Genomic DNA, 27,682 nt, shown 5'->3' with positions numbered 1-27,682 from the left:
AGGATGGCCTTTTCTCTGCATCTGCTATGGTAGTCCTCTGACATTCCCGCATCAAACTCAGTAGACTGGGTCAGGGAAGAACATAACTCTTTGGAACTTTACAGTTTGCAAATGGTTTTCACTGCCCTCCATTTATTTGGTTCTTTGACATAAGCATCATTAAGCCTATTTTATCGTCTTTTTTAGAGTCGCACTTGTGGCATATGGACGTTTCCAGGCTAGGAGTTGAATCAGAGCTATAGCTGCTGGTCTATGCCGCAGCCACAGCAACATTGGAGCCCAGCTGCATCTGCAACCTATGCCGCAGCTTGTGGCAATGCTGGATGCTTTACCCACTGAGCGAAGCCAGGGATTGAACCCACATCCTCATAGGTACTAGCTGGGTTCTTAACCCACTGAGCCACAACGAGAACTCCTCATGAAGCCTGTTTGACAGAAGAAACTGAAGCCAAGAGGTCACAGGAGTAGGAGACAGAGCCCAGCCAGCCGGAGAGATCCCAGGTCGGCTCTTCCCTGGGTGGCTCAGAGGCACAGTGGGCAGAGCTCTGAAGCTCTGACCTGAATCAGTTCATCTCTCTGGCTCTGGAATCAGCATAATCAATGCCATATGACCTCAGAGTGTCACCCACCCAGCACAGTGTCCAGAGTGTCACAGGCCTTCACGGAGCCATCTTCTCAATGACTAGACGAGCAAGGCACCTCTCCTTGCTCCCTCTTGCCAGGTCTCAAACTCGAGAAGCATCTGCCTTCTGCCATCCCCATCCTGCCCCGGCCCCTCCTCTGCAGCCCGCCACCTCCTTGGCCAGCCTTTGCCCCTTCTGGGTTTGCAGTGAGTTAATGAGCTGGTCTCTGAAGTATGAACAGCTCTGGGAAAGGGGGCACTAAATATGGCCGCTACAGCAGTCCCATTTGTCACACTCATTTCTGGCCTTAATAGGCTGCAGGCCACAGGATCAACACATCAGCAGGTCTGCCGGCTCTGGCAAGGGGAAGCTCATGTCTCCACTGGTCTAATTGGGTTGAGGAAGGAAGACGGAGGACCTGGATGTGACGGCCGCCCAGCACCTCCACCCACCCCTTGCTTATTACGTCTGGACCTGGCTGGAATCCTCTCAGGGCCCCAGAAGTCATGAGAGTAACTGTACTTCCTGGGCCCAGGCCTGAGAGTGGGAGAAGGCCAAGGGTAACTCCAAATGGCATCAGCCAAATCTGGGAACCTCCGTCAGTCACGGTGCTAGGGGAACAACCGCAGCCCAGGGCATTTCGGATCAACACGCTTTATTCAGCACCAATGGCGGGTCGGGCTCTGCACCAGGAACACAGAGATGAGTAAGACACAGCCCCTGCCCTCAAAGGGCTTCCAGTCTAGGAGGAGAAGACAACCAGCTTGGGGCTGATTACGATACTGGGGATCCAGGCGTAACGTTGGGGGGGGGGTGTCTCCCAGAGCACCTGACCCAGCCTGGGGCTTCAGAGGGCGCCCGAGCTGGAAGTCAGCCAGTTGCAGGGAAATAAAAGGTTTTCCAGATGGGGGAGCAGCAAGGTGAAAGTGCAGGTGCGGATGGACTCTGGCGAGGAGTGCAAGGAGCGGGAGGAACGCAGTGGGAGGCGGTGAGCGGGGCGCGGGGGAAATGCCCGGGTGGGACGGGGTGATCCCGGAGGAGGCCTGGCCTCTGCCCACGAGGGAACCCTTACTGTTCGCCTCCTGGTCACAGGCTTCGACCTCTGGGAGGATCCTGTCTGAAGGGGGCGGTGCTTGGTCCACGAAGGGGGCCTTGGCCATGATGGGCCACGTGCTCGGAGAGGCGCAGGCCCAGGGAACCGCCCGCTTTACGCACAGGTGCTCCTCTCCCCACCCAGAGAAGCCGCCCGGGTCTCCTGGTGTTGCTTTCACGGCCCCTCATGGACACGGTTCTGTGCCTGCTCCTGGAAGGAGGGGCCTGGGGAAGGTGGGAAGGTGTAGCTGCTGACAGAGGGCTGTTTCTCTCCCTCCAAGCAAGGGTCGGCCCCGGGCAGGGCTCGGTCCGGATTCAGAGTGTACGTACTGCGGGGATGGGAGAGCACAGGCCGCATTCGTTCCGGGTTCCAGCCTCTGAGGAACTTCCCGCCCTGAGAGTCCAGCTAGAGGGAAGCCAGGAGGTAGTGCGTGAGCAGGTAGAGGAGGCTGACAATGCCGGCCAGCCCCGCGAGGACCCCCAGCCTCAGCGGCAGGTACTCCAGGGAGCGCTCCAGCTCGGCGTGCAGGAGGACCACCTGGCGTTTGGTGACACTCCACTCGCCCGAGTTGTCGAGAACGTGACGGGCCATGCGGGCCTTGTCCTCCAGGGGCAGCTGGGCCTTGATCCGGGCCTCTGCATCTTCCTGCTTCAGGTTGTTCCGCTGCATCAGCCGGGCCAGCTGCGTGTCCCGGTCACTAAGGACGGGGCAGAAGGGCTACTCAGGCACTGCAGGCCCTGGCCTCCCTCCCACCCGCACTGGAAGCTCAGCACCCCCCCCACCTCACCCCACTCTTTGTAAAGACCCTAGCAGCACCGTGGGCTACCTAAGAGCCCCGAGATCCCCAGCTTTGTTGGAAGCCACACGGGAAGCCCCCGAAATGCTCCAGTTTTAAGGTGGGAGGATTTGATCACCTGGAATCAACTACATTCTTCATCCCTGAATGGGTGACCTTTACGGAAAGCCTGTGCTTGCAAACGAAACACTTCCTGCAGTTCCCCTGGGGGCCTGGGCTGTCACCTCAAAAACAGAGCCCTCTCCATAGCTCCCCACACCCAGCCCTGCACGTTCAGAGCAAAGGGACTGTGCTCAGATGGTGGCCACTGGGCCTGATGCCACAGATGAAACGGGACGGGCTCACCCCAAGGTGCTTCCAGTATGAGAAAGGACTTGAGAACTGGGCCCCCTCCCCCACCTCAGTGCTTGGGACAGAACTAAGCAGAATGTGCCAGGCAACACCCAGTCTCCCAACTGCAAAGGGAATTCAAAGAATCCCTCTCGCCTACACTGATGTTACCACCCGGAACCTCCCTCGGCAAACCCCGTCCTGCTTTGGGCTACACAGGGACTGCCCAGCTGTCTTCTGGAATGGGGTCATCTCTGACACCCCTGTAGCTCTCTGACTACCTGAGGCCCTCAATGGGGACAAGGGGGACAGGGCTGCAGCAGCTGTCTTCTGCCATCTGGGGTCTCTCTGCTTTGCCACCAGGCCTGAACTTTCCGTTATAAGATGGGAGGCTTTGATCACTAGAGTTTAGTCCCCTCCTACTGGTGGCAGACTCGAGAGGCCCCTGGGATGTGAAGTCAGACCTTCCGAGGACAGAATCACCTGAACACCAGCCAGTCCCAATGCCATTCAGAAGTGGATGCTGTAGAGTCATTTCTGGCTGGCTGATTAGGGAAGAGCTTGGAGAAGGATGGCAGTTGCCTTGCGAAGTAGACAGGACTTCTGATTTCCTTTGTTAGGGGAACAATGTGCTGTCAAGGTCAGGGGGCCCATCCCTGCCTGGCCGAGAACAAGGACCATATTCAACCTTAGTTGGGGATACTGCAAATCTGAGGCCGGGAAAATCTGGAGATGGCTTGGGGCCACCAGGGGGCGCATGTCCTTCAGAAGGTGCGGCTGAGACCAGGGGGGGCCTCCTGGGATATGAAGGCAGAACTGAGAGCCCTTCCTGGAGCTCAAGGATAGTCCCGTATGTTAACTGATGTTGTTTATGGTAAGGGGACTTTTGCCCAAACATGCATCTCACCACTGGCAAGTTCCTCAAAAGCAAATAATCACACTTTGGTATAATCACTTTGGTAAATCCTTCATTATTCCAAATACACCAGGGGGAGTTTGCCATGAGGAGTCCATATTCTTGTAAAGCGTAGATCCCTTTTATGAAAATCAAATAATCACTCATGCATCTCCTAGGCATCTCTCGTGCAAGCTGTACAAGCATCTATGGGAAAAGTGGGGCATGTATGGCACCGGGACTCTGGTAAAGGCTCCTCTGGCTGGTGGGTGGTGCTGGAGGATCTCCGGGGGGGCAGGCAGAATCTCCACAGCCCCACTTACATGCCAGGAGCCACCGCTCTCTCTGCTCTTAGTAAACAGATCCACCGTGAAGAAAGGCACGGGAGGAGGGAGGCGGCGGCGGGGGGTGGCCGTGAGCCACCTGCTGACTGCAGCTGCAACCAGCCCATTCTGTTTTCTTACCTACACTCTAAGACTCTCTTTCTTTTCTTTTCTTTTTTTTCAAAGGGCTGCACCTGCAGCACATGGAGGTTCCCAGGCTAGGGGTCTAATCGGAGCTGCACCGGCCGGCCTACACCACAGCCACAGCCACGCAGGATCCAAGCCACATCTGCAACCTATATCACAGCTCACAGATCCTTAACCCACTGAGTGGGGCCAGGGATCAAACCCGCATCCTCATGGATACTAGTTAGGTTTGTTACCTATGAATCACAGTGGGAACTCCCTAAGATTCTCTTTCTTTCTTTCTTTCTTTTGGATCCCTTGACACAAAGTTTCAATTGTATTAAAACTCCAAAGCAAAGAACAATCTGTCTCCATGGAGTCTGCTTGGCGGCAGACAGTCTTTCACAAACAGGGAACAAAGAACCCAGAGAGGTTGCAGGTTTACACCGGGAGACACAGGCCAATGGGATCTTTAACCCACTGAGCGAGGCCGGGGATGGAACCCACAATCTCATGGTTCCTAGTTGGATTCGTTTCTGCTGCACCTCGACGGAACCTCCAACTTTCTGTTCATAGGTATTGCCAGTGGGTGACCCCAGACAAATTCTTTAAGTCCCTCCTTGAGTTTGTTCTTGCATAGCTCAGAGGTATCGACTCTGGTCCTTACTACCTCATGTTGAGAGGTGAACTGGGTGAAGCTGGGGAGCTGTTTGGAAAACTGAGAAGTGCTGCAGGAGGGAAAAGGGAACCAGTGGATAAGAACATGGCAGCCCTGGCAGGGCCAGGCAGCCGGGCTGAAGTGCCTCCAAGAGCCAGCAGGGGGAGCCCTTCCCAAGCATTAGAGAGGCCAGGTGGCCATTGCTTCCCACATCTGCTGCAATGCCCCAGGGCATACTTGGGACAGGCTCAGAGGTCATTTTCTAGAGGCTCTGGGCACAAACCACTGCTGCCCAAACCACTAGACCTCCTGACCACCCTGAGGGCAAAGGGCAGCAGGCCATTTTGCAGGTACATGCTTTAGCCGGGGGCCCTCCTTTCCAGCCTTGGAGAGGCCAAGCCATGCCACACACTCACCAGTACACCACCACCGTGTGCTTCATGTACTTGAGCAGCTTCTTGGTCTCAAACAGCAGCGGGACATCCAGAATCACATAGCGGTATCCTGGGGAGAAGCCAGAAAACTCACAAGTTCAATTCTGCAAGCACACACAGGACTGTGTGCTCCGTATGGTGTGAGAAGAGTCGAAGCCACGGTCCCCGACCATCAAGAGCTCCCCAGCAGAGGGGGAGACCTTTCAAGGAGAGGCATAACCTGATTGCTAGCCTGTTCCAATGGCACGAGAAGTCATTTTGGGGCGGATGATCCAAGAAGACCTTATAGAAGGGACAGCATTTGTACTGGCCTTGAAAAGCCGGCAGGACTTTTTTTTCTTTGTCCTTTTCTAGGGCTGCACCCACAGCATATGGAGGTTCCCAGGCTAGGGGTAGAATCGGAGCTGTAGCTGCTGGCCTATGCCACAGCCACAGCAACGCCAGACCCGAGCCACATCTGCAACCTACACCCACAGCTCACGGCAACACCGGATCCTTAACCAACTGATCGAGGCTGGGGATCGAACCCGCAACCTCATGGTTCCTGGTCGGATTTGTTAACCACTGAGCCACGACAGGAACTCCTTTTTTTGGGGGGGGGGGGACTTCTGACACCTGAAAATGAGCAGGTGGAGGGAATGTAAACAGCTTTGGCTGAAGCAGAGGCCTCGAGCAGAGGGAGGCTGACAAGGTGGTTGGGCCGGTCATAAAGGGTTGAGTTCACTTGATCTTGAACCCAAAGGGTTGTTATTCCTGAAAGGGAAATGACACGGCCAGAACTGCAGGAGACTGGACAGAGTTTCCAGGAGTCCCTGGGCCCTTTCTGCCCTACTCATCCACCTTTGCTCAAACAGGAGTGGAGGGCAGAGTGGGGGAGAGGTGGATGACAGGTTCTCCCCCAGAGCCAGTTCCAGGCCTCGCTCCCTGCGGGAGTCCTGTGTCTGTCCTTTCTCTGACTCTCCAGGACAAAGTCCTATGGGGGCTTTGGCAGCAGTGGCCCCAGAAGGAAAGAGGCTGCTTTTTTGGCATCAGAGGCAGACCTCCAGCCAGGGACTGCAGGTTCTGGTCTGGGAGTGGTGGGTGATCAGGACTAACACTATATAACTAACTGCAACGGGGTAAAGGCACTCCCACCACAAGCCAGGGCAGGTCAAGGGCAGCACCATAACCTACTGTAAGCGGGCATGTTCCCGGGTGACTCGCCCAGGAACGCCTTGGGCTCCGAGTTCTCTTTACACCAGTGACCCCTGTGTATGCGTAAGCAGGCTGGGAGAGGCCCAGGAGCAGTGAGAGGCCGGCGTGGGCACTGGCTTTTGCCCAGAGCCTCCCGCCTGGCTTGGAGGATGTCCCAGGCAGACCCTTCCCACCACAGGGGCAAACATACATCACATGAGTCCCCAGGGTGCCACCAGGAAACGGGCACTCCAGGTGGTACAGGGAACGTGGTGACAACTCAAGCTGCTGGGTTTCCTGTTCCCCAGGACCTGCGGCCCAGGAAGCCCAAGAGACGCCTTCCCTTGGACCCAGGAGTTAAGGGAGTGGGCTCTGCTGCCGTGCCCTGGTTTGTAGCCCCCACTGTCCCACCATGTGACTTTGGGCCCCTGAACAAACTCACCCGTGTAAATGAGTGAGACGATTACCTGCTTCGCAGGTAAGGAGCACATGAGCGAGTGCACGTAAACCCTGCGGCACCCTCGCCCGATCCTCATGCAATGCTCCACAGACGACGGCTGCGATCGCCGCCGCCGCCGCGGGGCCCTGGAGCGGGCAGGGGCAGCGCTGGCTCCCCGCTCCTCTCCGGCCCAGAAGAGCGGCCGAGACCGGGCCCTCTCCGGGCCTCTTATCTCCCCCTTCTGCTCCGCTCCCAGGCCTTCCTCTCCCGTCACTGTCCTTTCTTCTGGGCCCCTCTCGGGAACTGGCGGCCAGCTCTTTGGTTCGCTGGCAAAGGGCTATTCAGCTGTCACATCCCTCCTGCTTGATAAGCTCTGCAAACCATCCTGACTCTATTAAGACATCCGTCTGCCTACGCGGAGACCTCCCAACAGCTGGTGATCTTATCTGACGTTTGATTATACCAACTCTGACAGTTGTATTTGTTAGACTCATCAGGGGAAAACTGGGACTGTGGAAGCCACAGCTGTCGTCCCCATTTTTCACCTTATCGAGCTGAAAAGAGCTCTCTGGCTTTTATTTAAGAGGCGGTGGTTGGGGAGAGGGGAGGCTGGGTGGATGACACAGTGGGAGAACTTTGGAGCGGGTGACATTATCCGAGGCTTAATTTCAGAAGGGGCGAGCCGCTGCCGCCCCAAAGCCTGGCAGATGTACTCGCGCCTGGCCTGGGAGAAAATGCAAAAGGGCAGGAATAAAAGGCAGAAGGCCTCGCTCCTGGGGGCGGGGGTGGAGGGGACAGGAGGGGTCCCGGCACAGACAGAAGAGGCAGGACAAAGGCAGCGAGACGAGAGACTCCCCTTGAGGGGGAGGGAGGCCTGTAGCAAAGGGACAGAGATGGGGAGCAAAGCTGGTCTATCTGGGAGGACCCCCGTCTGAGCAGGGGGAGGACGCTGGCGGCCAGCTCCTGCCTGCTCAGACGGGGGTGGGGCAGGGAAGGGCTTTTCAACATCAAGCATATCTGTCAGGCCATCCCTTCCCTTCCGGGGGAGGTACTGGCCAGAGGGCCACGGGGTGGAGGGAAGGTCCCCACTCTGTCTGTAAGAACTTGACGCGTAAGAGAATTTGGCCATAATCATAGCACCCAAGGCCAGAGAAAAGCAAGAAGGCTTCCCCTGCCCTCCAGGAAGCGAAATCTCAGCCTCAGTGCCTGACAGACAAGCAGCCTTCAACTCAGAGCCTGTCCTGGAGGATCCATGTCCCAGAGGCTGTCAGGCAGCTCTGTGGGGGCCCTGGGCCACCTCTTGCCTGATCCCAAGTCCCTGTCCTCCCACTGCTCCTGGTGATTTGACCCCCTCCTGGACAATGAGGATCAGACCCCCCTGGCCCAACGCCACCCTGAAGAGCTGCACGTGGACTGTGGCACGTGGCTTGGGAAAGGCCACCCATAGCTGCGGGAGAAGGTTCTTGCCCACCGGCCACAGGCCTGTGCTTTTCAAACACTCTCCCCTTCCTTCCAGGCAGGCACCGCACTTGGCGGTCCCTGCACACGCCAGGCTGACTCTCTCTGCCGAGGCCCAACCCCGAAGGATTATCGTCCACTCGGAAGCCTGCCCCCCTGCCCAGCCCGCCTGGAGGGTCCCCACCTCTCCCCTTACTTCTCCAGGCGTCTCAACCAGCACCGAAGCTGCCTCTGGCTGTGGTCTATGTTCGAGTGGTGATGGACATCATGGGCCCGGACGCTTAGTCGCCCTGAGAGCTTCCCGAGCTTGGCATCGTTAACCTCTGGATGCAGACGAGGAAACAGGCGGAGGGGCTGGCCGGCTCAGTTACGCAGCCTTTAGAAACTGCGAGGGCCAGGACTTCAGCTCAGGCCTCTGACTCCATTATTCATCAGATGTTATCACACCCCCGCCCCCCACTGGAAAAAGCAGCTTCCTGAGGTTCATGGCTCAAAAGTCTCAAGCGTCCCTTCTCATGAACTTGTCGGCCTCCTTAAGTGGCGAGGGCCATCACTCTCTCGGGCCAGTGCAGGGCTGCATGCGGGATGCCAGGGAATAGGGTAAACTCAACAGCCTGCAGGATCACCTCCCCGGCCAACCTTTCTGCAGAGCAGGGCCCGGGGCCCTGGGCTTTGCCCCACCCCGCCCGGGCCGCAGGCCCCAGGCCTCACCCCGGAGGAAGTACTTGAAGGTCTCCTTCGTCATTTCCCTGCAGATCTCCGGGTGGGTGATGGCGTTGAGCAGGTGCCGCCGGTCAGGCTGGTTAAAGATCAGGTCCCCCAGGGCCTTGCGATCGATGTCTCCGTTCTCCAGCAAGACCTCAGTGCCGAAGGCCTCCACGATGCGCCGGTGGGCGGGGTACCCTGGCTGGACGACTGTGGCATAAGGAGGAGCCGGGTCACTCTCTGGAGCCTCCAGGCCGGCCCGGGGACTCTGAGTGACTACAGGCACAATGATGCGGGAACCCATGGGTGCTTCCTTCGTTTGGAGCAAAATCACCAGGAGGGGCGGGAAAGCAGCCGTGGAGGGCAGGGTGCATGGAATTCCCAGTGTTGTTTGCAGGGGGAAGGAAGGGGGGGCAGCAGGGGCAGGAACCCGAGACCAGCCCGGGGCTGACGGAAAGCCCTCCCCTCCTCTGAGGCCTTGAAAGGCCTTATAAAAAGGTGAAGCCCAACGGAAGAACGGAAGCACCAGGGAGCTGCTGTGCACGACCCGCGCCCCCCACTCACCATGCCGGGCAATGACGTCCACGTCAATCACCGCACAACCCAGCTGCTGGAGCACTTGGAGAACCGAGCTCTTGCCGGAGGCAATGCCCCCTGTCAGGCCCACCAGGAACATCCTTCCGGGAAAGAGGGAGCCAGGCTAAGAGGCAGGAGCCAGGAGCCACTGGAGGCCAGGCTCGCCTGGCTGTGATGCTCCACCACAGCAGGGGCAGAAGGACTGGCCTGTCGGACAGAGCAGGCCTGGTCAGTGTGGGGCCAAACTGGCCGGGGGGCGGGGCGGAGAGGGAGGCAAAGACAGAGGAGGAGACACAGCCTTGGGGAGCTCAGGCTCCACCCGAGACAGAAAACTCTTTCAGGAAAGGCCTCTAGTGTTCTTTATTTTTTTTTAGGGCCACTCCCGTGGCATATGGAGGTTCTCAGGCTAGGGGTCCAATTGGAGTTAGAGCCGCCAGCCTGCACCACAGCCACAGCAACACGGGATCTGAGCCGCACCTACGACCAACACCCCAGCTCGCGGCAATGCCAGATCTTTAACCCACTGAGCAAGGCTAGGGATCGAACCCGAAATCTCATGGTTCCTGACACTGCGCCATGACAGAAACTCCTACTATTCTTTTAAAAACACTCATGAAAGCAGTTCCCAGTGTGGCACAGTGGGTTAATGATCCAGCTTATCTCTGTGGAGGCATTGGTTCGATTCCGGGCCCAGCACAGCGGGTTAGAATCCGGTGTTGCTGCAGCTGTTGCTTAAGCCACAGATGTGCCCCGGATTTGATCCCTAGCCTGGGAGCTTCCAAATGCTGTGGGTGCAGCCAAAAAAGAGAGGGAAAAAGCCAACCAACAAAAAAACCCACTCATGAAGAAGGCAAACTAACACTGTGTAAATTTAGCAACCAAAATGCCGAGCAGGCAGAACAAGGTCGGGCGCCGCTGAGTGGAGGGCTTTGTGGAGGCGGCAGTACCCTATGCAGGCAAACTCCCCTCAGGAAGGGACACCTGGCCCCCTGCAGTGAACCCGGGACACTTTCCAGACGCCCACACAACACCTGCAGCCCCACCTTCTAGTCTGGGACACTGCGGCTCACGAGCACCAGGGCTGGGATGGCTGGGGAGCTGGTCCAAACTGATGAATAGCCCCTCCTCCTCCTCAAAGAAGCGGCACAGGTGGGGAGCTCAGTGACAGGCAGTGGCTGCGTGGCTACTAAGCCTCGGGTTCAGAGACGTACAGACTGTGCCAAGAAAGAGCCAGGAAAGGAAGGCAGGCTTGAGCCTGGTGTGGTGATTTGTGGCTCCTGGGCTGAGCAGGACAGCAGAGGCAAGGAGCACAGACCTCTCCAAATCCAGTATTTCCACTCACATGCTGTGCAACCCAGGGCAAGTCACTTCCCTCTCTGAAACTATTTTCTTTTTTCGTTTTTTTTTTTTTAGGGCTGCACTCGCGGCATATGGAGGTTCCCAGGCTAGGGGTCCAGTTGGAGCTACAGCTGCCGACCTAAACCACAGCCACAGCAATGCAGGATCCGAGCCACATCTGCCACCACAGCTCATGGCAATGATGGATCCTTAACCTACTGAGCAAGGCCAGGGATCAAACCCTCGACCTTATGGTTCCTAGTCAGATTTGTTTCCGATGCGCCACGACAGGAACTCCTGAAGTTCGGTTTTCTCATCCGTAAAATGGGGTAAAATAGGCATGACAGAAGCTGCCCCCGGAGGCTGTCGTGCAGACTGAATGGAAAGAGTATCTGCGGCCCTTGGCACACTGCTCCTGACATGACAAATGCCCAGGAAAGGAAGTGAGGGGGCTGGTGTAGGCTGGATGGTGGGGGTTACTGTCAAGCCGTGAGGCTCGGAGAGAAAGACTGCCGTGAAGTTGCGTCGCCACTCCCACAACCTCAGACTGTCTCACAACAGACTTTATTTTTTTTTTAGCCTTTTTAGGGCCACACCTGCGGCATATGGAGGTTCCCAGGCTAGGGGTCTAATTGGAGCTACAGCTGCTGGCCTACGCCACAGCCACAGCAATGCAGGATGCGAGCCGGGTCTGCAAGCCACACCACAGCTCAGGGCCACGCCGGATCCTTAACCCACTCGTCGAGGCCAGGGATTGAAGCTGCATCCTCGTGGACGCTAGTCAGATTCGTTTCCACTGAGCCAGGATGGGAACTCCTCACAGTAGACTTGAAGTCGTGCCGCATTTTCAGGCGTAAACATGATCACCGCGTCTTAGCCTTTGTTCCCAAGTTGGGAGAAATTAAATCGAAGGCCAGGTCTCTCCCCCCCCTCCTTCAGTGTGAAATCACTTCTCCAGGACCTTAAAATCTGTCATAGGACTTTTTTTTTTTTTTTTTTGGTTAAACAGCAGATTTACTGTCCTAATTACTTCCTTGCACTTATACTGAAAGGAGTCTGCCTCTCTTGAGGACACACCAAATGACAGGGGAGGCAGCCGCTCCGATGTGGGCTGAGGAGGTGGCTTGGGGCAGCGAGGACACCAATCTAGAAGTTAAATCTCCCAGGCTCATTCTCACCCAGGGAAGCCAGGGGCGGAGAGAGGAAAACATCCACCAGAATCATCATCCAAATGGAGAGATCGAACCACATTATTCAACTATTTACGAAGCCCTTCTTCTCAATCTCCCTGAGACCTGGGTTGCCCCCAGGTTGGTCTCCCTCCAGCTTACAAAAAGAGAAGTTCAGGATAGGGTTCAGCTGTGGAAAAAAAAAAAAAAAAAAAAAATCCTGGAGTTCCCATTGCGGCTCAGTGGAAACAAATCAGACTAGCATCCATGAGGACACAGGTTCGATCCCTGGCCTTGCTCAATGGGTTGAGGATCTGGCATTGCCATGAGCCATGGGTCACAGACATGGCTCAGATCTGGCACTGCTGTGGCTGTGGCGTAGGCCAGCATCTGTAGCTCTGATTCAACCCCTAGCCTGGGAACCACTATATGCCATGGGTGAGGCCCTAAAATGACCAAAAAAAAAAAAAAAAAAAAAAAAAAAAAAATCATCCACTCAGCTGAAGTTTTGAAATGGAATACCCAGCACGAGCGTGTTTTAATCCCAACTCTGTCCTGCTATCTGTAAAGCACTGAATCTCCTCTTCGGCTGAAGTCCCACCTGGAGGCCTGGGCGTGGGGCTTGAGGACAGGCCGCAGCTGAGGGAAGGGGCGACGGCTGGTTCTCCTCAGGGCCCTGACCTCTCATCCATCAAAGACAGCCCGTGTCACCTGGTCACCCAAGTTTGCCAAGTTGGGTAAAGGGGCCTGGAAAACCTTGCAGGCAGGCAGACTTTTAACTCCTGCCGGTACACAGGCCTGGGACCCCTCTCGAGACCCCCTGAATCAGATCTCTGCGGGGCAGGATCTGGGCAGCTCTGCTGTGTAACAGGGCCTGGGATGGACTCTAATTCTTCCTTTATGGTGTTAAGGATGGAGGACCAGAGAGGAAGAGACTTGCCCAGGGCCGGTTATTAGCATAGCCTGGGTGGAATTCAGGGCCCCAACTCCCAGTCTAGACCCCTGCCTTCCTGTACTCGGGGAATGGAAAATTCATTTACATGTAGATTAAGTATGACTAAGCAAGCATGGTGTCCTTTTCTGCAGGCCAATCAATGCGAGACCAAGGGAAAAATTCCTTCTTGCTGATCACACTGGTGTTTTTCCTCTGCAGAATAGAGGGCTGGGTCTTAGGAACAGTAACCGGGGCCCAGATGTAAATTCCAGGCTCGGCTCTGCCCCAGGCTCAGGGGACTGAGAGCCTCATGAGCAGCTTCCCTTCTCGGGGGCCCTGGACGACCATCTAGAAACAGACTAACAGCTGCTTGGCCTCTGCCAAGAAGGCCATGGGGACAGAGAAGCACCTGCCTAAGGAGGCTGTGGGCCCCTGGCTGAAAGGGGCTGGACAAATATCAGCTGTTCCCATCTGACAAGCACCCTGCGCCCCCATAGTTCACTCCTGACCTAACTGCTGACTGAGCTCCCCTGGGCTCTGCAGCTCAGGGCTGAGACCTCTTGAGCAACCAAAGGAAAACACAGGTCTGGCCCCTCAGGAAAATTTGGAGACAGTAACAAAGCACTGGCAGGTGAAGGAGAGCAGTCACGCAGTCACGTGGTATCACCCTGGGCCTGGGGAGGGGGCAGGGTGGATCTGCCCAGGAGCTGCACTGACTAAGAGCCCCCCGGCCCCCCAAGGTTCAGCAAAGAGGTACAGAAGCTTTCAGGTTTCAAGCTGCCTCAAAGTCCCACCCAGACCGGGCCCATAGCTCCGATCCCCAGAGAAGTAACTGGAGAAGTAACGTCTTTGATATCCCGTGTTCAGAACCCTCTTCCTGGTCTGGTTCAAAAATCATCATCTTCTGGAATCCGCTCCGGTTTTCCCCCTCATCCTCCTGCCATTTACACGGAGGCAGTGGGGACCTCGCGGTAACTGCTAAACCTGGCTCTGATCTGAATCCCCTGTGAAACTTTCGAAAAGATGCAGAAACCCAGGCTCCACTCCAGCCCCCTGAGTCTGAATCTAGGGCGGGACCTCATGTCCCAGCCAGCCAGGCACCAGCTCCGTGGCTGAAAGGGAAAGTCGTGGACTGGAAGCCGAGAGGCCCGAGTCCCCGTCTCTGTATTCTGCCACAGGCCTAGCTGTGTGACTGCAGGAAGCCTTCTCAGCAGCCTGGCCCGGGGCGGGCAGTGCTTAGAAACAGCTGAGCGGCCAACACCAGGCCTGGTGAGCCTCAGTCTCCACGTCTGTGACGAGGGGCCGGACATCCAGCCCTGGGGGAGGCTGAGTCCCACTGCTGCTTCCTTCTGCGCGGCCCTCTTCCCACAGTAACCAAAGAATGACAGGACCTCTGCGGGCCGGGACTCTTCCTCCTCAGCACGGAAAGCTGTTCCAGGAGCTGGCTTGGCTGGAGAGGTAAGGACACCGCCAGGTTCCAGAGCAACGCAGAGAAGCTGATGGAAGCTGCATCCCGGGTCTGGAGGGGGTTGGCCAAGGTGGGACTCCATCCCAGGGGGAGCCACACCCGACCCTCCCTCAGCCCTCATTCTCCAGGTCAAGGGAGAGGCAGTAGGGTGTAGACAGAGTAAGGACTGGAGTCAGACAGGGGGGCCTGCAGCCCTGTCTGGTGAAGATGGAATTCTGCTGTGCTCCATTCATCTTTTTTTTTTTTTGGCCTCAGCGAGCAGCAGCTTGATGTGGGATTTCAGTTCCCAGACCAGGGAATGAACCGGGCCGGCAGCGATGAAAGCGCTAGAAAGTCCTAACCACGAGACCACCAGGGAACAGGCCCTGTTGTGCTCCATTAACGGTGGGCCTCACTCACGGAGGCTCTCCCGAATGCCATTTGGTTTTTACTTCCTGGGCCCCCAAAGCCCAGAGAAGAGACAGAAAATATACTGGAAAGAAGGGTCTCCCGTGGCCTCTCTGGCAGGCCTTCCTAGGGAAAAACGAGAGGGGACTGCTTCATGGGCCTCCAGACAAGGAGCCCCACTGTCCCCACGCTGTCTGGAGTTCTAACTCCATGGGCCGGCCTGCTAACCCCAGCCACCAGCACCCTGGGTCCAGACGGCTGCGGTGGCCTTGCGGCCTGACCCTCCAGTCCCTGCCTGACCCTCCAGTCCCAAGGCAGCCAGGGTCGTGGCTTAAAGTCACCATCAGCTCAAGTCACTCCCGTTTAAAACCTTTGCTGTATTCCTCCTCCTCCTAGCCCCTCACAGAGGCCTCTGGGTCCTATGTGACCCTCTTGCCGTCAACCCCTCCATCACTCCTCGTCCACTGCTCCTGCCCCCACGAAGCTTACACTCAACGCAGGGGGGCAGGGGTGAGGGAGGGGGATATGCAACCAAAAGCTCACAGCAAGTGAGGCGCTGCTGATTGGGGGCGGGTATCAAGATCGACGGGGGTGGTTACTTTAAATGAGAGACCAGGGAGGTCTCTCTGAATGAGGACCTGAAAGCAGCGACAGTGCAGGTCACCTCTCTCAGAAGCTTCATCCACCCCCCAACCCAAATCAGGCCCCTGACCTCGCTCACCACTTCCTCTCCTTCCCTGGTACCCGTGGTGCTCAGTACTTTTGCGTGACTATGTGATAAAGTAAATTCCATGCATCCAGTGTGCACTCTTTGGTGTCCAACATCTAGCCTGGTGTCGAGTCTCTGTCAATTACCAGGTGAGCTATTTCTTCTTTGACTTAGTTTCTGTGAAATGGAGCTAAAGTCACCTACTGTGTTTTTTTTGCTTTTTAGGGCTGCACTTGCTGCAGCAACATCAGATCTGAGTCGCGTCTGCAACCTACACTACAGCTCATGGCAATGTTGGATCCTTAACCCACTGAGCAAGGCCAGGGATCAAACCCGCAACCTCATGGTTCCTAGTTGGATTTGTTAACCACTGAGCCACAACGGGAACTCCCCAAGGCACCCACTCTGGGCTGCTGTCAAGAGTAAATGAGAAAAGCGCTCAGAACAGTACTCAGCACACACGGAGCCCTCAACCAACGTTCTCTTTTAGTTCTGACAGACTGATGACTGGGCACAGAATGAATGATTCCAAGAGCAGGAACGGGAAGGGGAAATACATGGGGTGCCAAAGGGGAGGCTCCCAGGCTGCTCCTTCTCCCAATGGAACACGCTGCTCTCTTGGGAATCCCCACTGTGGCGCATCAGAAACGAATCTGACTAGAACCATGAGGCTGCGGGTTCCATTCCCAGCCTTGCTCAGCAGGTCAGGGATCTGGCATTGCGGTGAGCTGTGGTGGCAGACGCAGCTTGGATCCTGCATTGCTGTGGCAGTGGCCTAGGCTAGCCTGGGAACCTCCATATGCCTAAAAAGCAAAAAAAAAAAAAAAAAAAAAAAAAAGAACACACTGCTCGCTGCTAGTAAATCCCAGGTTTGGCAGGTTAAGGAACTGCTTTGTGAATGGACACACTTTCCTCCCCAGGAGACCTCCAGGGCTTAGCTTGGAATCCAGTTCTCTTGCTTGGCATCTCCCAATCAACAGCCCCCACCTGCCGACGGGGCCAGAGGCCGCTCCCTCCTTAGTTTCCAGCTCCTTCCCTCCTCTTTCGCAGCTGCCCAGGATCTCACCGTGGGCAGGCCTGACCAGCCACATGCTTCTCCTTTGAATTCCTTTCCAGAGGGGATGGATCCATTTCGCTCCCATGATCAATATAATCATTCATGAAAACTAGTGGTTTCCTGCCTTGGGACCCAATTATTTTCTTACAGAACCAGTGGTTGCAAAAATATATTGTTCCTGTTACCTAATAAGTGCTATTTTTATCGATGGATTCCCCATGCCTGGTCTTTCATTATTGGTGAGAGGCTGCTATGTAAACCTGAGTCCAAGTTCTCTTCATCAGCTGGGCCTGTTAAGTTACCACCTCCCCCTGGGGGTGGCTGCCGGTGACAGTGATGGGGAGGGAGCCCTCCCAGAAGATGTTGGCGGCCAGCCTCCCTCTCCCTCCCTCCGCCAACACCCAGGGAAGGGAGGGAGCAGGTCATTCTTCCAGAGTTCTCTCCAAGGCAGAGACCATTACCCCAGGGAGCTTTTATGGCTGGGCAAGGTGGTTTGGACTGGACTGCGATGCTGGCGTTTAAGCCGAGAGAGGATCCCAGGGTGCCAAATCTCAGGGGCTTGGAAGTCACAGGGGCCTGGGCTAGGAATGCAGCTTTGTCCCTTAACGAGCTGGGGGGCCTCAGGCAATTTAATTCCATGCTGGGGGCTTCTATTTCCTTGCATATAACATGGGATTATATATAACTGTCTGTAACCTGGCAGCCAGGTGATGCTAAATCCTATTATGTCAACCCTCTGCCAAAACCCTCCAAGAGCTTCATCTCAGAGTTCGAGCCAAGTCCTTACAGAGCCCTACAGGGCCTCATGACTGGCGTGAAGGAAAAGTGTCACCTGCCACATTAGTACACAAAGGATGCTGCAGCCATCAAGCCAGCACAGTGGCCCAACTACCGGGTCTTTGTTGCAGAAACTCCTATATACCCGGGCTCCTCCCTAACCTCTTGGGAGCAGTCGCTCAGAGCTATGAGAAGGTGGTGTCCAGGGCTTAAGTCCTCAGCTTTGTCTGCCAAAGAAAACATCATTCTGAACTTTTAGGTTGGGCCTTTTTTTTTCCCAGTCATCAGGGTCACAGGCTCTATCCTCTCCAGGCATCTCCTACCGTTCTCCCCCTGGAATGAGACCTCCGAGCCACAGTGGCCACCTTGCTGCTCCATGACCGGGCCTGAGCTCCCTGACCTCGCCCCCACCTCGGGCTGTGGACACACTGCTCCCTCCCTCCGCATAGAGGTCTCTTCCCCCAGAGGGCTGCTCGGCTCACCTCCTTCTCTGACCAACTGACTTGCTAACAGAGACTGGCCTGAATATATCAAATAACGCCCCCACCCCCATTTCCCACTCTATGCTCCATAGTGTTCCACTTTTTTTTTTTTTTTTTTTTTTTTTGTCTTTTTAGGGTCGCACTCGCAGCAAATAGAGGTTCCCAGGCTAGGGGTGGAATCAGAGCTGTCGCTGCTGACCTACACCATAGCTCATGGCAACTCCAGATCCTTAACTCACTGAGCAAGGCCAGGGATCAAACCCGAGTCCTCATGGATGCTAGTTGAGTTCGTTAACTGCTGAGCCACGACGGAACTCCAATAAGTTAGGTGTTTACCCACAGTAGTTTGAGGTGGTCCTCACACTGGGGAACCAGAGCCCCTGAGGAATGCAGGCAGATTTTCCAAAGGATGCAAAGACACAGCTTAAAAGGAGTAAATTTCGCCGGAGTTCCCGTTGTGGCTCAGCGGACCATCCATGAGGACATAGGTTTGATCCCTGGGTTAAGGATCAGGCCTTGCCATGAGCTGTGGTGTAGGTTGCAGACATGGTTCAGATCCTACACGGCTGTGGCTGTGGTGTAGACCAGGAGTTGCAGCTCCAATCTGACCCCTAGCCTGGGAACCTCCATATGACTCATTTAAAAAAAAAAAAAAAAAAAAAAGTTCAAAGTTGAAAAAGGAACAATGTAAAATTTCAACTGTTAAATAAAAACTGGTTTGGAAGCTCCCGTGTGGATGCAGCATGTTAATGATCCAGCGGTGCTGCGGCTGCGGCACGGGGCACAAATGTGGGGCAGCTCAGGTTCGATCCCTGGCTGGGGAACTTCCATATGCCACAAGTGTAGCCAAAACAAAACAAGAAGTTCCCTTCATGGCTCAGTGATAATCCAACTAGTATTCATGAGATACAGGTTCGAACTCTGGCCTCGCTCAGTGGGTTAAGGATCCAGCATTGCCATGAGCTGTGGTGTAGGTCACCGATGTGGCTCCGATCCTACATTGCTGTGGCTGTGGCGTAGGCCAGCAGCTGTAGCTCCAATTTGACCCCTAGGCTGGGAACCTCCATATGCTGAGGGTGAATCCCTGGGGGGGGGGGGGGGAAATCACTGGTTCATGTATTCTTTTCAAAGAATGAGGAAAATCAAGTCACTACTGTGTTTAGTTTTTTTGGGTTTTTTTGTTTTTTGAGGGCCCCACCCAAGGCATGTGGAGGTTCCCAGGCTAGGGGTGGAATCAGAGCTGTAGCCACTGGCCTACACCACAGCCACAGCAACATGGGATCCAAGCTGAGTCTGTGACCTACACCACAGCTCGTGGCAACGATGGATCCTTAACCAACTGAGGAAGGTCAGGGATCGAACCTGCGTCCTCATGGATGCTAGATTCATTTCCACTGAGACGAGACAATGGGAACTTCCACTTTTGTATTTAGATTCCACTGCAGATTTAAGTGTCTTACGTAACAGTTTTATTTTTTAAATGTCAATATTTTCTATTAACCAGAAATCATATCCTTTGCAACTATTGAAACTTTCAGAGAAAAATTTAAAAAATCTAAAAATGTGCAAGACAATGGTTTTCAAAACAAAGCTAAGCTCATTACTACTGCTTGCCTGCCTGCCTTCAGCCCTAAAGGCACGAGCACCAAGTGAGGTTCTGAACCTTTTAAACAAGTTCCAAGGAGGGGCAGATTTAGACCTTATTCAAGAGACAGAAGTGGATCTGATGGGAATTTAGGGCTCTACTAAAGAAAAACTACCCCAACCGGCCTGTCCACTTCCAATCATCAGCCAGATCTCTAGCCTTTTGTCGAGTCACCGGGTCTGTCCACATCCTGCCAAATACATCTGATTTATTTAGGCAAAATCTGCACCCCTGGCCCCTAAAGAACACTATATTCAGGAGTTTAAAAAGAAAAAAAAAAAAGCAGTAACAGGTACTGCAGTTCCTATCATGGCTCAGTGGAAATGAATCTGACTAGTATCCCTGAGGACACAGGTTCAATCCCTGGCCTCGCTCTGTGGGTTAAAGACCTGGTTTGCCTGAGCTGTGGTGTAGGTCGCAGATGCAGCTCAGATCCTGTGTTGCTATGCCTGTCCCGGAGGCCGGCAGTTGCAACTCTGATTTGACCCCTAGCCTGGGAACTTCCATATGCCGCAGGTGCGGCCCTAAAAAGACAAAGAAAAAAAAAAAAAAAAAGAAAAGAAAAGAAACCAAATTCAAAGGCTTCCATTTCCTCAGTTTGAAAATTAGGACTTAAGGTTAAAGTTCATTCGAATGATAATTTCCCCATAACTAAGAGAGAAAGAAAAATCTTTGAAAACTTCATAAACTCCGTTTTGGAAGCAAGCAGTCGGGCTGTCCTCTTTTATCAAAATATAAGTAGGAACTTCATGCCACTATTTTCATATAAGCAGAGCCGAAAATGTACCCAAAGTCACACAACTGCAAGTGGCAGAGGCTGGATTCAAAAATCAAACTGAGGTCTGACCACAAAGATCTAAAGTGCAGTAGCTTTGGACTGAGCCTGGGTTTGAACTCACAATTTCCGCCGCTTTCTAGTTGCAAATCTTTCTAGGCTTCCACAGCTGCAGAACAGGGAAAACACCTTACTGAGTAGGGTTGCTGTCTAGGTAATGAGCCCTGTCTGTAAAAGCGTTTGAGCCAGAGGTTGCTACGAGCGCAATAAATTGCAACCAAGGCCCAAAAGAAAGGCGCGTACCGTACGTTCTATCACGTAGCTGATTGGTGCGCCAGTGCCTCCGGGGTGGACAGCCCTCTGGACGGGGGTGGCCCGAACGCCAGAGAGAACAAAGCAGCCCTGGGAGCCACCGCCCCGACCGCCCCAACCCCCGGGGCCCGGCAGCTCCCACTTGCCGGTGCGGCGCGCTACGTACCCGGGGCCTCTGACCCGCCTGGGCCGCAGTCTCTCGCCCAATCTCAGAGGCGTTTACTTAGTGGCTCCCGGACGCAGGCGGGGCCTCGGGAGCGCGCGTACGCGGACCGGACGTCCGGGCAGCGGAAGGGGGCGGGGCCGAGGAAGGGGTGGGCGGGGCCGGGACAGAGGAGGGCGGGGAAAGCGCGCAGCCCCAGAGCGCAGGGCAGGTGGAGACTGCAGGATCACCCCACCCTCAGGGCCAAAGCCTTCCCGCGCCGCGGCGTCGGTGGGGGAACCCCTAGAGTCCCAGCCTCAAATTCAGGGCTGGCCATCACTAACTGTGCAGCCCCTGGCAATGGTAACCATAGCCATGGTAGTCTACTATGCACCTTCTGCTTGCCAGGTCCTAAGAACACTCTGAAGGCATTATCTCATTGAATCTTCATAGGCCTTGAGGTAGATACCCTCACCACCCCCATTTTACACAAAAGGAAACTCACATTTAAAGGTTAATCCAGGAGTTCCCCTCCTGGCTCAGCAGAAAGGAATCTGACTAGGAACCATGAGGATGCAGGTTAGATCCCTGGCCTTCCTTACTCAGTGGGTTAAAGATCCCGCCTTGCCATGAACTGTGGTATAGGTCGCAGATTCGGCTCGGATCTGGTGTTGCTGTGGCTGTGGAGTAGGCTGGCAGCTACAGCTCTGATTCAACCACTAGCCTGGGAACGTCCATACGCTGCAGGTGCGGCCCTAAAAAAAAAAAAGCTAATCCATTTGCCCTCTCTTACAACATAATCTGGCTGCAGAGCTCATTCTGTCCATAGAAGCCTAGCAAGTCACTTAGCTTCTCACCTTGTCTCCTCTATCAAAGTGCAGATAGCCGGTACTGTGCTGCTTGTTGAAGAATTCGAAAGACATAAAAGCATCTAATAATGCTTCACATACAGTAGGTGGTCCTTAATTAACTCCTACCCTGCCTCCTTTCCCTGTCCCTAAACTGTATCTCTGCTTTCCGCTTCCTTTAAGGTAGGAATCTTGTCTGTCTTTACCACTAGTATCCCTTCTGCCCAGCATAGTAGGGATCCAACACAGTGAAACATGAAGTAACCAACATCTTTCTCTGATCAGTCCAGCCCCTGAAAACTTTCTTCTTGATGTCAGCAGCACTGGCTAACATCACCCAATAAATAGGATTGCATCTCATGATCAAAGGGGCCATTTGGTCCAAACATCTGTCTAGTGTTTGACTCGCTTCCACATCATCTCTGCTACCTCCACTCGGTCATGTCCAGTGTCGGGGAGCTCATTGTCTTTCCAGACAACTTCATGCTGCCTTCAAAGTCCAGTCCTGGCAGTTAGAAAGTTTTTCCTTAGGTAATATCTCTCCTAATTCTAATTCATGGGGTCATAAAAAACAACTCTAATTCTTATTCCATAGAGCCAGATCTAACAGCCCAGTCCCCCTCCTGGATCAAACAACTTCCAGATAACCTAGCTTTGTGATTCTCAACCTTTTTCTTACTTTTTTTTTTTTTTTTTTTTTTTTTTTTGTCTTTTTGCCATTTCTAGAGCCACTCGCATGGCATATGGAGGTTCCCAGGCCAGGGGTCTAATCAGAGCTGTAGCTGCCGGCCTACGCCACAGCCACAGCAACTCGGGATCCGAGCTGCGTCTGCACCCTACACCACAGCTCACGGCAACATCGGATCCTTAACCCACCGAGCGAGGCCAGGGATCGAACCCGCAACCTCATGGTTCCTAGTCAGACTCATTAACCACTGAGCCGCGACGGGAACTCCCATCCTTTTTCTTACTCCTGACACATCAGAGGGATACCCATACTGGCCATGGCAGTGAAAGAAATAGGAAGATGCCTGTCCCTCCTCCAAGTTATCAAGCTCTTCCTGCGGGATACTGTTAGGAAACCCCTGCAAGATGATCCTGCTTAGGAGTTCCCGTTGTGGCTCAGCGGTAATGAATCCGACTAGGAACCATGAGGATCTGGGTTTGATCCCTGCCTTGCTCAGTGGGTTGAGGATCTGGCATTGCTGCAAACTCTGGTTTAGGTCGCAGACATGGCTCCAGTCCAGCATTGCTATGGCTGTGGCATAGATCGGCAGCCATGGATTTGACCCCTAGCCTGGGAAGTTCCATTTGCTGTGAGTGTGGCCCAGGGGGGAAAAAAAAAGATGATCCTGCTTTTCCCCAGATTCTGCCTTACAGTACTGTGAGCTCTTTTTTTTTTTTTTTTTGTCTTTTGTCTTTTTGTCTTTTTTTTTTGTTGTTGTTGTTGCTATTCCTTGGGCCGCTCCCGCGGCATATGGAGGTTCCCAGGCTAGGGGTCAAATCGGAGCTGTAGCCACCGGCCTACGCCAGAGCCACAGCAACGCGGGATCCGAGCCGCGTCTGCAACCTACACCACAGCTCACGGCAATGCCGGATCGTTAACCCACTGAGCAAGGGCAGGGACCGAACCCGCAACCTCATGGTTCCTAGTCGGATTCGTTAACCACTGCGCCACGACGGGAACTCCCTGTGAACTCTTGATGTACAAGCAGGGGCTCTGTTTCCTAAGCAGGCATCCTTGTGGTCCAATCTGCCAATAGCATTTGCATCTTTGCTCTGGGATGATCCCAGAGGCAAGGCCAAAGGGCTGCTGCAGGGGCTTCGCCCCAGGAACCTCCTCTGTACTGAAGCTCCACCTGTGCAGTTTTGAGGTGATGCCATCGAGGGCTTTTTCAGCTCAATCACATATCCTCCGTTATTCGGGATGGCCGTAGGAAGCTTTGAGCTGGCTCTGGCTGCTTTCACAATCTCACTTCATCCTGACAATGACCTGCATCTCAGTCACCCCTGTGTCCTTAGCATCCAGCAGGATGCCTGGACTACAGGGCTGCTTCAAGTTGTGTTTGGTGAACAACCCTCTGAGTCCAACACAGATGACTCCTTTGACTCCTGGGTCTTTGACTCTTGGTTCTTAAGATTAAACTTACTTTCCATATGTTTATTTTAAATAAATATTAATACGCAATTAAATTTATACCATACCTCATAAATATCATTAATATTTATCCTTTATTAAACAGCTTAAGAGAAAAAAACTTCCCAGCTGGGAGATAAAGTCCAAACTCTGAGGATAAGCCTGAAACTGAAGGCCTTCTGTGACGTAGCCCCTGACCATCCCTCCAGACATGTGTCTTGCCACATGTTCCCCTGGGGAAAGGCAAAGGGGGAAGGCAATTCAGTTACTGCACAGACTTTGTGCTAAAACACCAGGGTCAAGTCCAAACTCACACTAGGTAGCCATGACACTTTAGACAAATCATTGAGCTTCATGTTTTCTCATTGTAAAACAGGAATAGCGCCAGCCTTGCGCATTGCGCAGGGTCAAACCAGACAAGGGATGGTAGGGATCAAACCAGATAGTGTGTTAGTGCATTTTGTGCACCATACAAATAAATCAAGCACCTCACGAACATGAGTGGTTGCTGTACTATGTTTTCCTGCCTCTGCCCCTTGTTTGTAATGTCTCCATGCCTGGAGGGCCTCGTTCCTTCTTTCTCACTATTCACTCATCTATTCATTCATACATTAAATAATCCAACAAATATTAATCGGGGGTCTACAGTGTGCTGGCCCAAAAGCTAGAGAGGCGAGGAAAACTCAACCTGTTCTCTGCCCTCAGAGAATGCAGGTGCTCTTTTATTCTTTTGGCCACACCCTCAGCATGTGGAAGTTCCCAGGCCAGGGATCAAATCTGTACCACAGCAGCAACCCAAGGCACAGCAGTGATAGTGCTGGATCCTTAACCCTCTGCAGCACAAGAGAACTCCAGAACACACGGTCTTGTGAGTGAAAACCGTTGCCAATTGGATAACCAGGCAAACAAAAGTAAAACCGTAACTGTAATGCCAGCTCAGGAGCAGGTCTATGGGGCCCCCAGAGATGATAATGGGGAAATCAGGGCTCAAGTGGCCTCCAATTTAAAGTCTGCTTTCTCAGAGTTCCCACGGTGGCACAATGGGATCAGCACTGGCAACGTCTTGGGAGCACTGGGATGCAGGCTTGTTCCCTGGCTCCAGCACAGTGGTTAAGGACCCAGCGTTACCGCAGCTGCGGCGTAGGTTGAGACTGCAGCTGGGATCTGATCCCAGCTGGGCCACCGCAAAAAAAAAAAAAAAGAGAAAAAAGTCCGTTTTCTTTTCTTTCTTTCTTCTTTTCTTCCTTCCTTCCTTTTTTGCTTTTTAGGGCTGCACCTGTGGCATATGGAAGTTCTCAGGCTAGGGGGTCCAATCAGACCTACAGCTGCGAGCTTACACCACAGCTACAGCAACGCAGGATCCGAGCCACGCCAAGTTCTTAATCTGCCGAGCCACAACAGGAACTCCACCAAATTTAAATTTTATTAGAGAAATCATGGATCCTACAAAATCTAAGTGAAGATTCTAACTTGTATTCTAGAACTTTAGACTGGTACTTCCTCGAAAGGCTCTCCACTCAGCAAAACCTGCTCAGTTTGCAGTAAAATTCAATGCAGAGTATCTGACTTAAGCTTTGACCTGCAAGAATGTCAAGTCCACATACACCAGCACCATCATCCTCTATAATCACCCTTCATCAATCATGTTTCATTAGCCTTTGTTCAACCTCTGTGAATCTGTGAGAAAAGAAAATACAGGGCTGGGAATCAGAATACCAGACAGAGGTGGGTTCCAGTCTAAGGTCCACAACTTAGGTATCACTGTGATTTTTTTTTTTTTTTTTTTGCAGACATGACTTTCTTCAAGTCTCCCTCATGAGCTACAACAGGTGAAATGATTAGAAAAGTTAAATCCAGGAGTTCTCTTGTAGCACAGCGGGTTAAGTATCCAGTGTTGTTGTCACTGCAGCGACTCTGGTCCTTGCTGTAGCAGGGGTTTGATCCCTAGCCCAGGGAACTTCTACATGCCTCAGGTGCAGCCAAAAAAAAAAAAAAAAAAAAAAAGTTAAATCCATCTAGCACATGCAAGTCTTTATTATTATCTCTGATCTCCTTTTGTCTGTACTGCATTTAAGGCATTGTGCTGACAGCAGTCCTGACCCCAGAAAGATGAGTGTGGGTAACAATTCTCAGCCTGAGTGGGTGTCTGTGCCTTCCAACGTCAAATATAAATGATTGGAGGTTTTCTGCTGCTTTGGATCATATTTATTTCAGTTCTTGCCACTGATGTTAAAACCAAGAGTTGACTATATTTAGCTGTTTTATTTGTTTTGTTTCCCTGAGTCAGAGGGGAACTATTTCTTCCCTCTCTACTCCTCTTCCCACGCTGAGAATTTCCCAAAGGCAAAGATCATTTCCCTTTTTGGCCACTGGAGCTCTCTGATGATAAGAACTTGTCTTTCCCTCACCACCTCCCACAACCCAACCTGAATGGGAAATCTCTAGGAATGGGAACCTTTTTTTTTTTCTTTTCTGTCTTTTTGCTATTTCTTGGGCCGCTCCGGCAGCATATGGAGGTTCCCAGGCTAGGGGTCCAATAGGAGCTGTAGCCACCAGCCTACACCACACAGCCACAGCAACGCGGGATCCGAGCCGCGTCTGCGACCTACACCACAGCTCACGGCAACGCCGGATCCTTAACCCACTGAGCAAGGGCAGGGACCGAACCCACAACCTCATGGTTCCTAGTCGGATTCGTTAACCACTGCGCCACGACGGGAACTCCAGGAATGGGAACCTTGACTTTGGGCTCTGCCTTAAGATTCAGGTGTGAGGAGTTCCCTGGTGGCTCAGTGGGTTTATAATCCGGCATTGTCACTGTGGAGGCTCTGGTCAGTGCTGGGGTTGGGGTTCGATCCTAGGCCCAGGAACTTCAACATGCCACAGGAATCCCCCTTTCCCCCCAAAGAAACAGACTCAGGTGCCATTACTCAATCACAGGGGTGAGACCCAAGGGATTGGTGCATTCAGTCAAGGGTAAAAATAGATTAAGATGTCAAAATTTCCTTCTTATAACATTTCTTTTTTTTTTTTTTTCCCCCTTTTCTTATAACATTTCCTTGGGTAGATGTATCAGACGACGGGGATTTCGTGGTGGTAAAGAATTCAGAGGGCCGAAGGGCAGACAGATCCAGATCTGTATACTGGCTTTGCCACTTATTAGCTATGTGACTGTGCAATTTACCAACCAACCTGGGCCACATCTCTTGTCTGAAAAACAGAAATAGCGCCCACATTCTAGATTTGTTAACAGGATTACATGAGCTGTGCTAAAAGCCTTACCACAGTGAATGTGGAGGGTTGCTGCGGAGAATGAAAGGAATGTGTGCGGAAGAGCTTCGTGGAGACCTGTGCCTGCAGGCCAAGAGGCGGCGAGGCCTGACAGAGAAGTCAGATGTCCTTGCTCAGGGTCAGTGTTCTGCACATCACAATCCAGAGCTTCTCATGAGGCCTTAAGCTACTACCGACCAGGGGCCGTACAGAATCCCGGGTAAGGAAAGGCGGCAGGAGCCAACTTGGCTTCTTGCTGTAATATCTCTCGAGGAAGGCTCCACGCGGGGTCTCAGTGGGTCACACCCAGGCCCTCTTACTTACCCCGGAATGGTAACGGTCCTTAACTGCAGCCAAGAGCAGCTCACCTGCGGCCCAAGCACTAGCAAGGGCAGGCTGAGGTCAACGTCTGAAACCCTTAAGTTGCATCAAACTACACTTCCCAGCATGCCACGCGGCCGCCGGGGTGGCGGAGCGCGGGCCTAGCTAAGCTTGGGCTGGTCTTTCCTCAGGCGCGGCCGAATTCCCAGGACTTCCGGGTAGTGCTGGTCCCACACCCAGGACAGCCGCCCCTCTTAATTTCTGGGTATTGTAGTCCATCTT

The 27,682-nt window shown here is 53.5% G+C and overlaps 1 protein-coding gene and 1 long non-coding RNA gene across 14 annotated transcripts in view; one reads left to right on the top strand and one right to left on the bottom strand.

Annotated features, from left to right (window-relative positions):
• Window positions 1–4,550, top strand: part of LOC146398086 (uncharacterized) — a 66,216-nt gene extending 61,666 nt beyond the window's left edge. Inside the window, exon 5 of one of the 2 annotated variants that reach the window (XR_014821068.1) lies at window positions 938–4,550. This is a non-coding gene — a long non-coding RNA (uncharacterized LOC146398086). The remainder of the gene's footprint in view (window positions 1–937) is intronic. The other variant, XR_014821069.1, reaches the window with a different exon arrangement.
• Window positions 1,262–27,607, bottom strand: DCAKD (dephospho-CoA kinase domain containing). Of its 12 annotated transcripts, XR_014821065.1 has the most exons (7): window positions 20,849–20,935; window positions 20,495–20,539; window positions 9,618–9,836; window positions 9,060–9,263; window positions 8,545–8,922; window positions 5,261–5,348; window positions 1,262–2,413 (listed from the first exon to the last, which is right to left on the bottom strand). XR_014821065.1 is itself a non-coding variant. In XM_084984222.1 (6 exons), exons 3-6 carry the CDS (start codon window positions 9,727–9,729, stop codon window positions 2,122–2,124), a joined length of 696 nt encoding a protein of 231 aa, XP_084840348.1. In that variant the 5' UTR covers window positions 9,730–9,836; window positions 20,495–20,539; window positions 20,849–20,935; the 3' UTR covers window positions 1,262–2,121. The 12 variants fall into 12 exon arrangements, 7 of the variants coding, with proteins under 7 accessions (XP_084840348.1, XP_084840349.1, XP_003131375.1 ...); XR_014821064.1 differs by lacking the exons at window positions 20,495–20,539; window positions 20,849–20,935 and adding an exon at window positions 27,404–27,607; XR_014821067.1 differs by lacking the exons at window positions 20,495–20,539; window positions 20,849–20,935 and adding an exon at window positions 27,404–27,607 and having other exon boundaries at window positions 9,618–9,730.
• Window positions 27,608–27,682: the final 75 nt, after the last annotated feature.

The sequence above is a fragment of the Sus scrofa genome, chromosome 12 (assembly GCF_054392235.1).
Source record: "Sus scrofa isolate SSC_HxYL_T2T_F1_AM1 chromosome 12, Sscrofa_HxYL_maternal_Yorkshire_Landrace_v2.0, whole genome shotgun sequence".
Classification (NCBI taxonomy): Eukaryota; Metazoa; Chordata; class Mammalia; order Artiodactyla; family Suidae; genus Sus; species Sus scrofa.
This window is presented reverse-complemented; position numbering and strand designations above follow the sequence as displayed.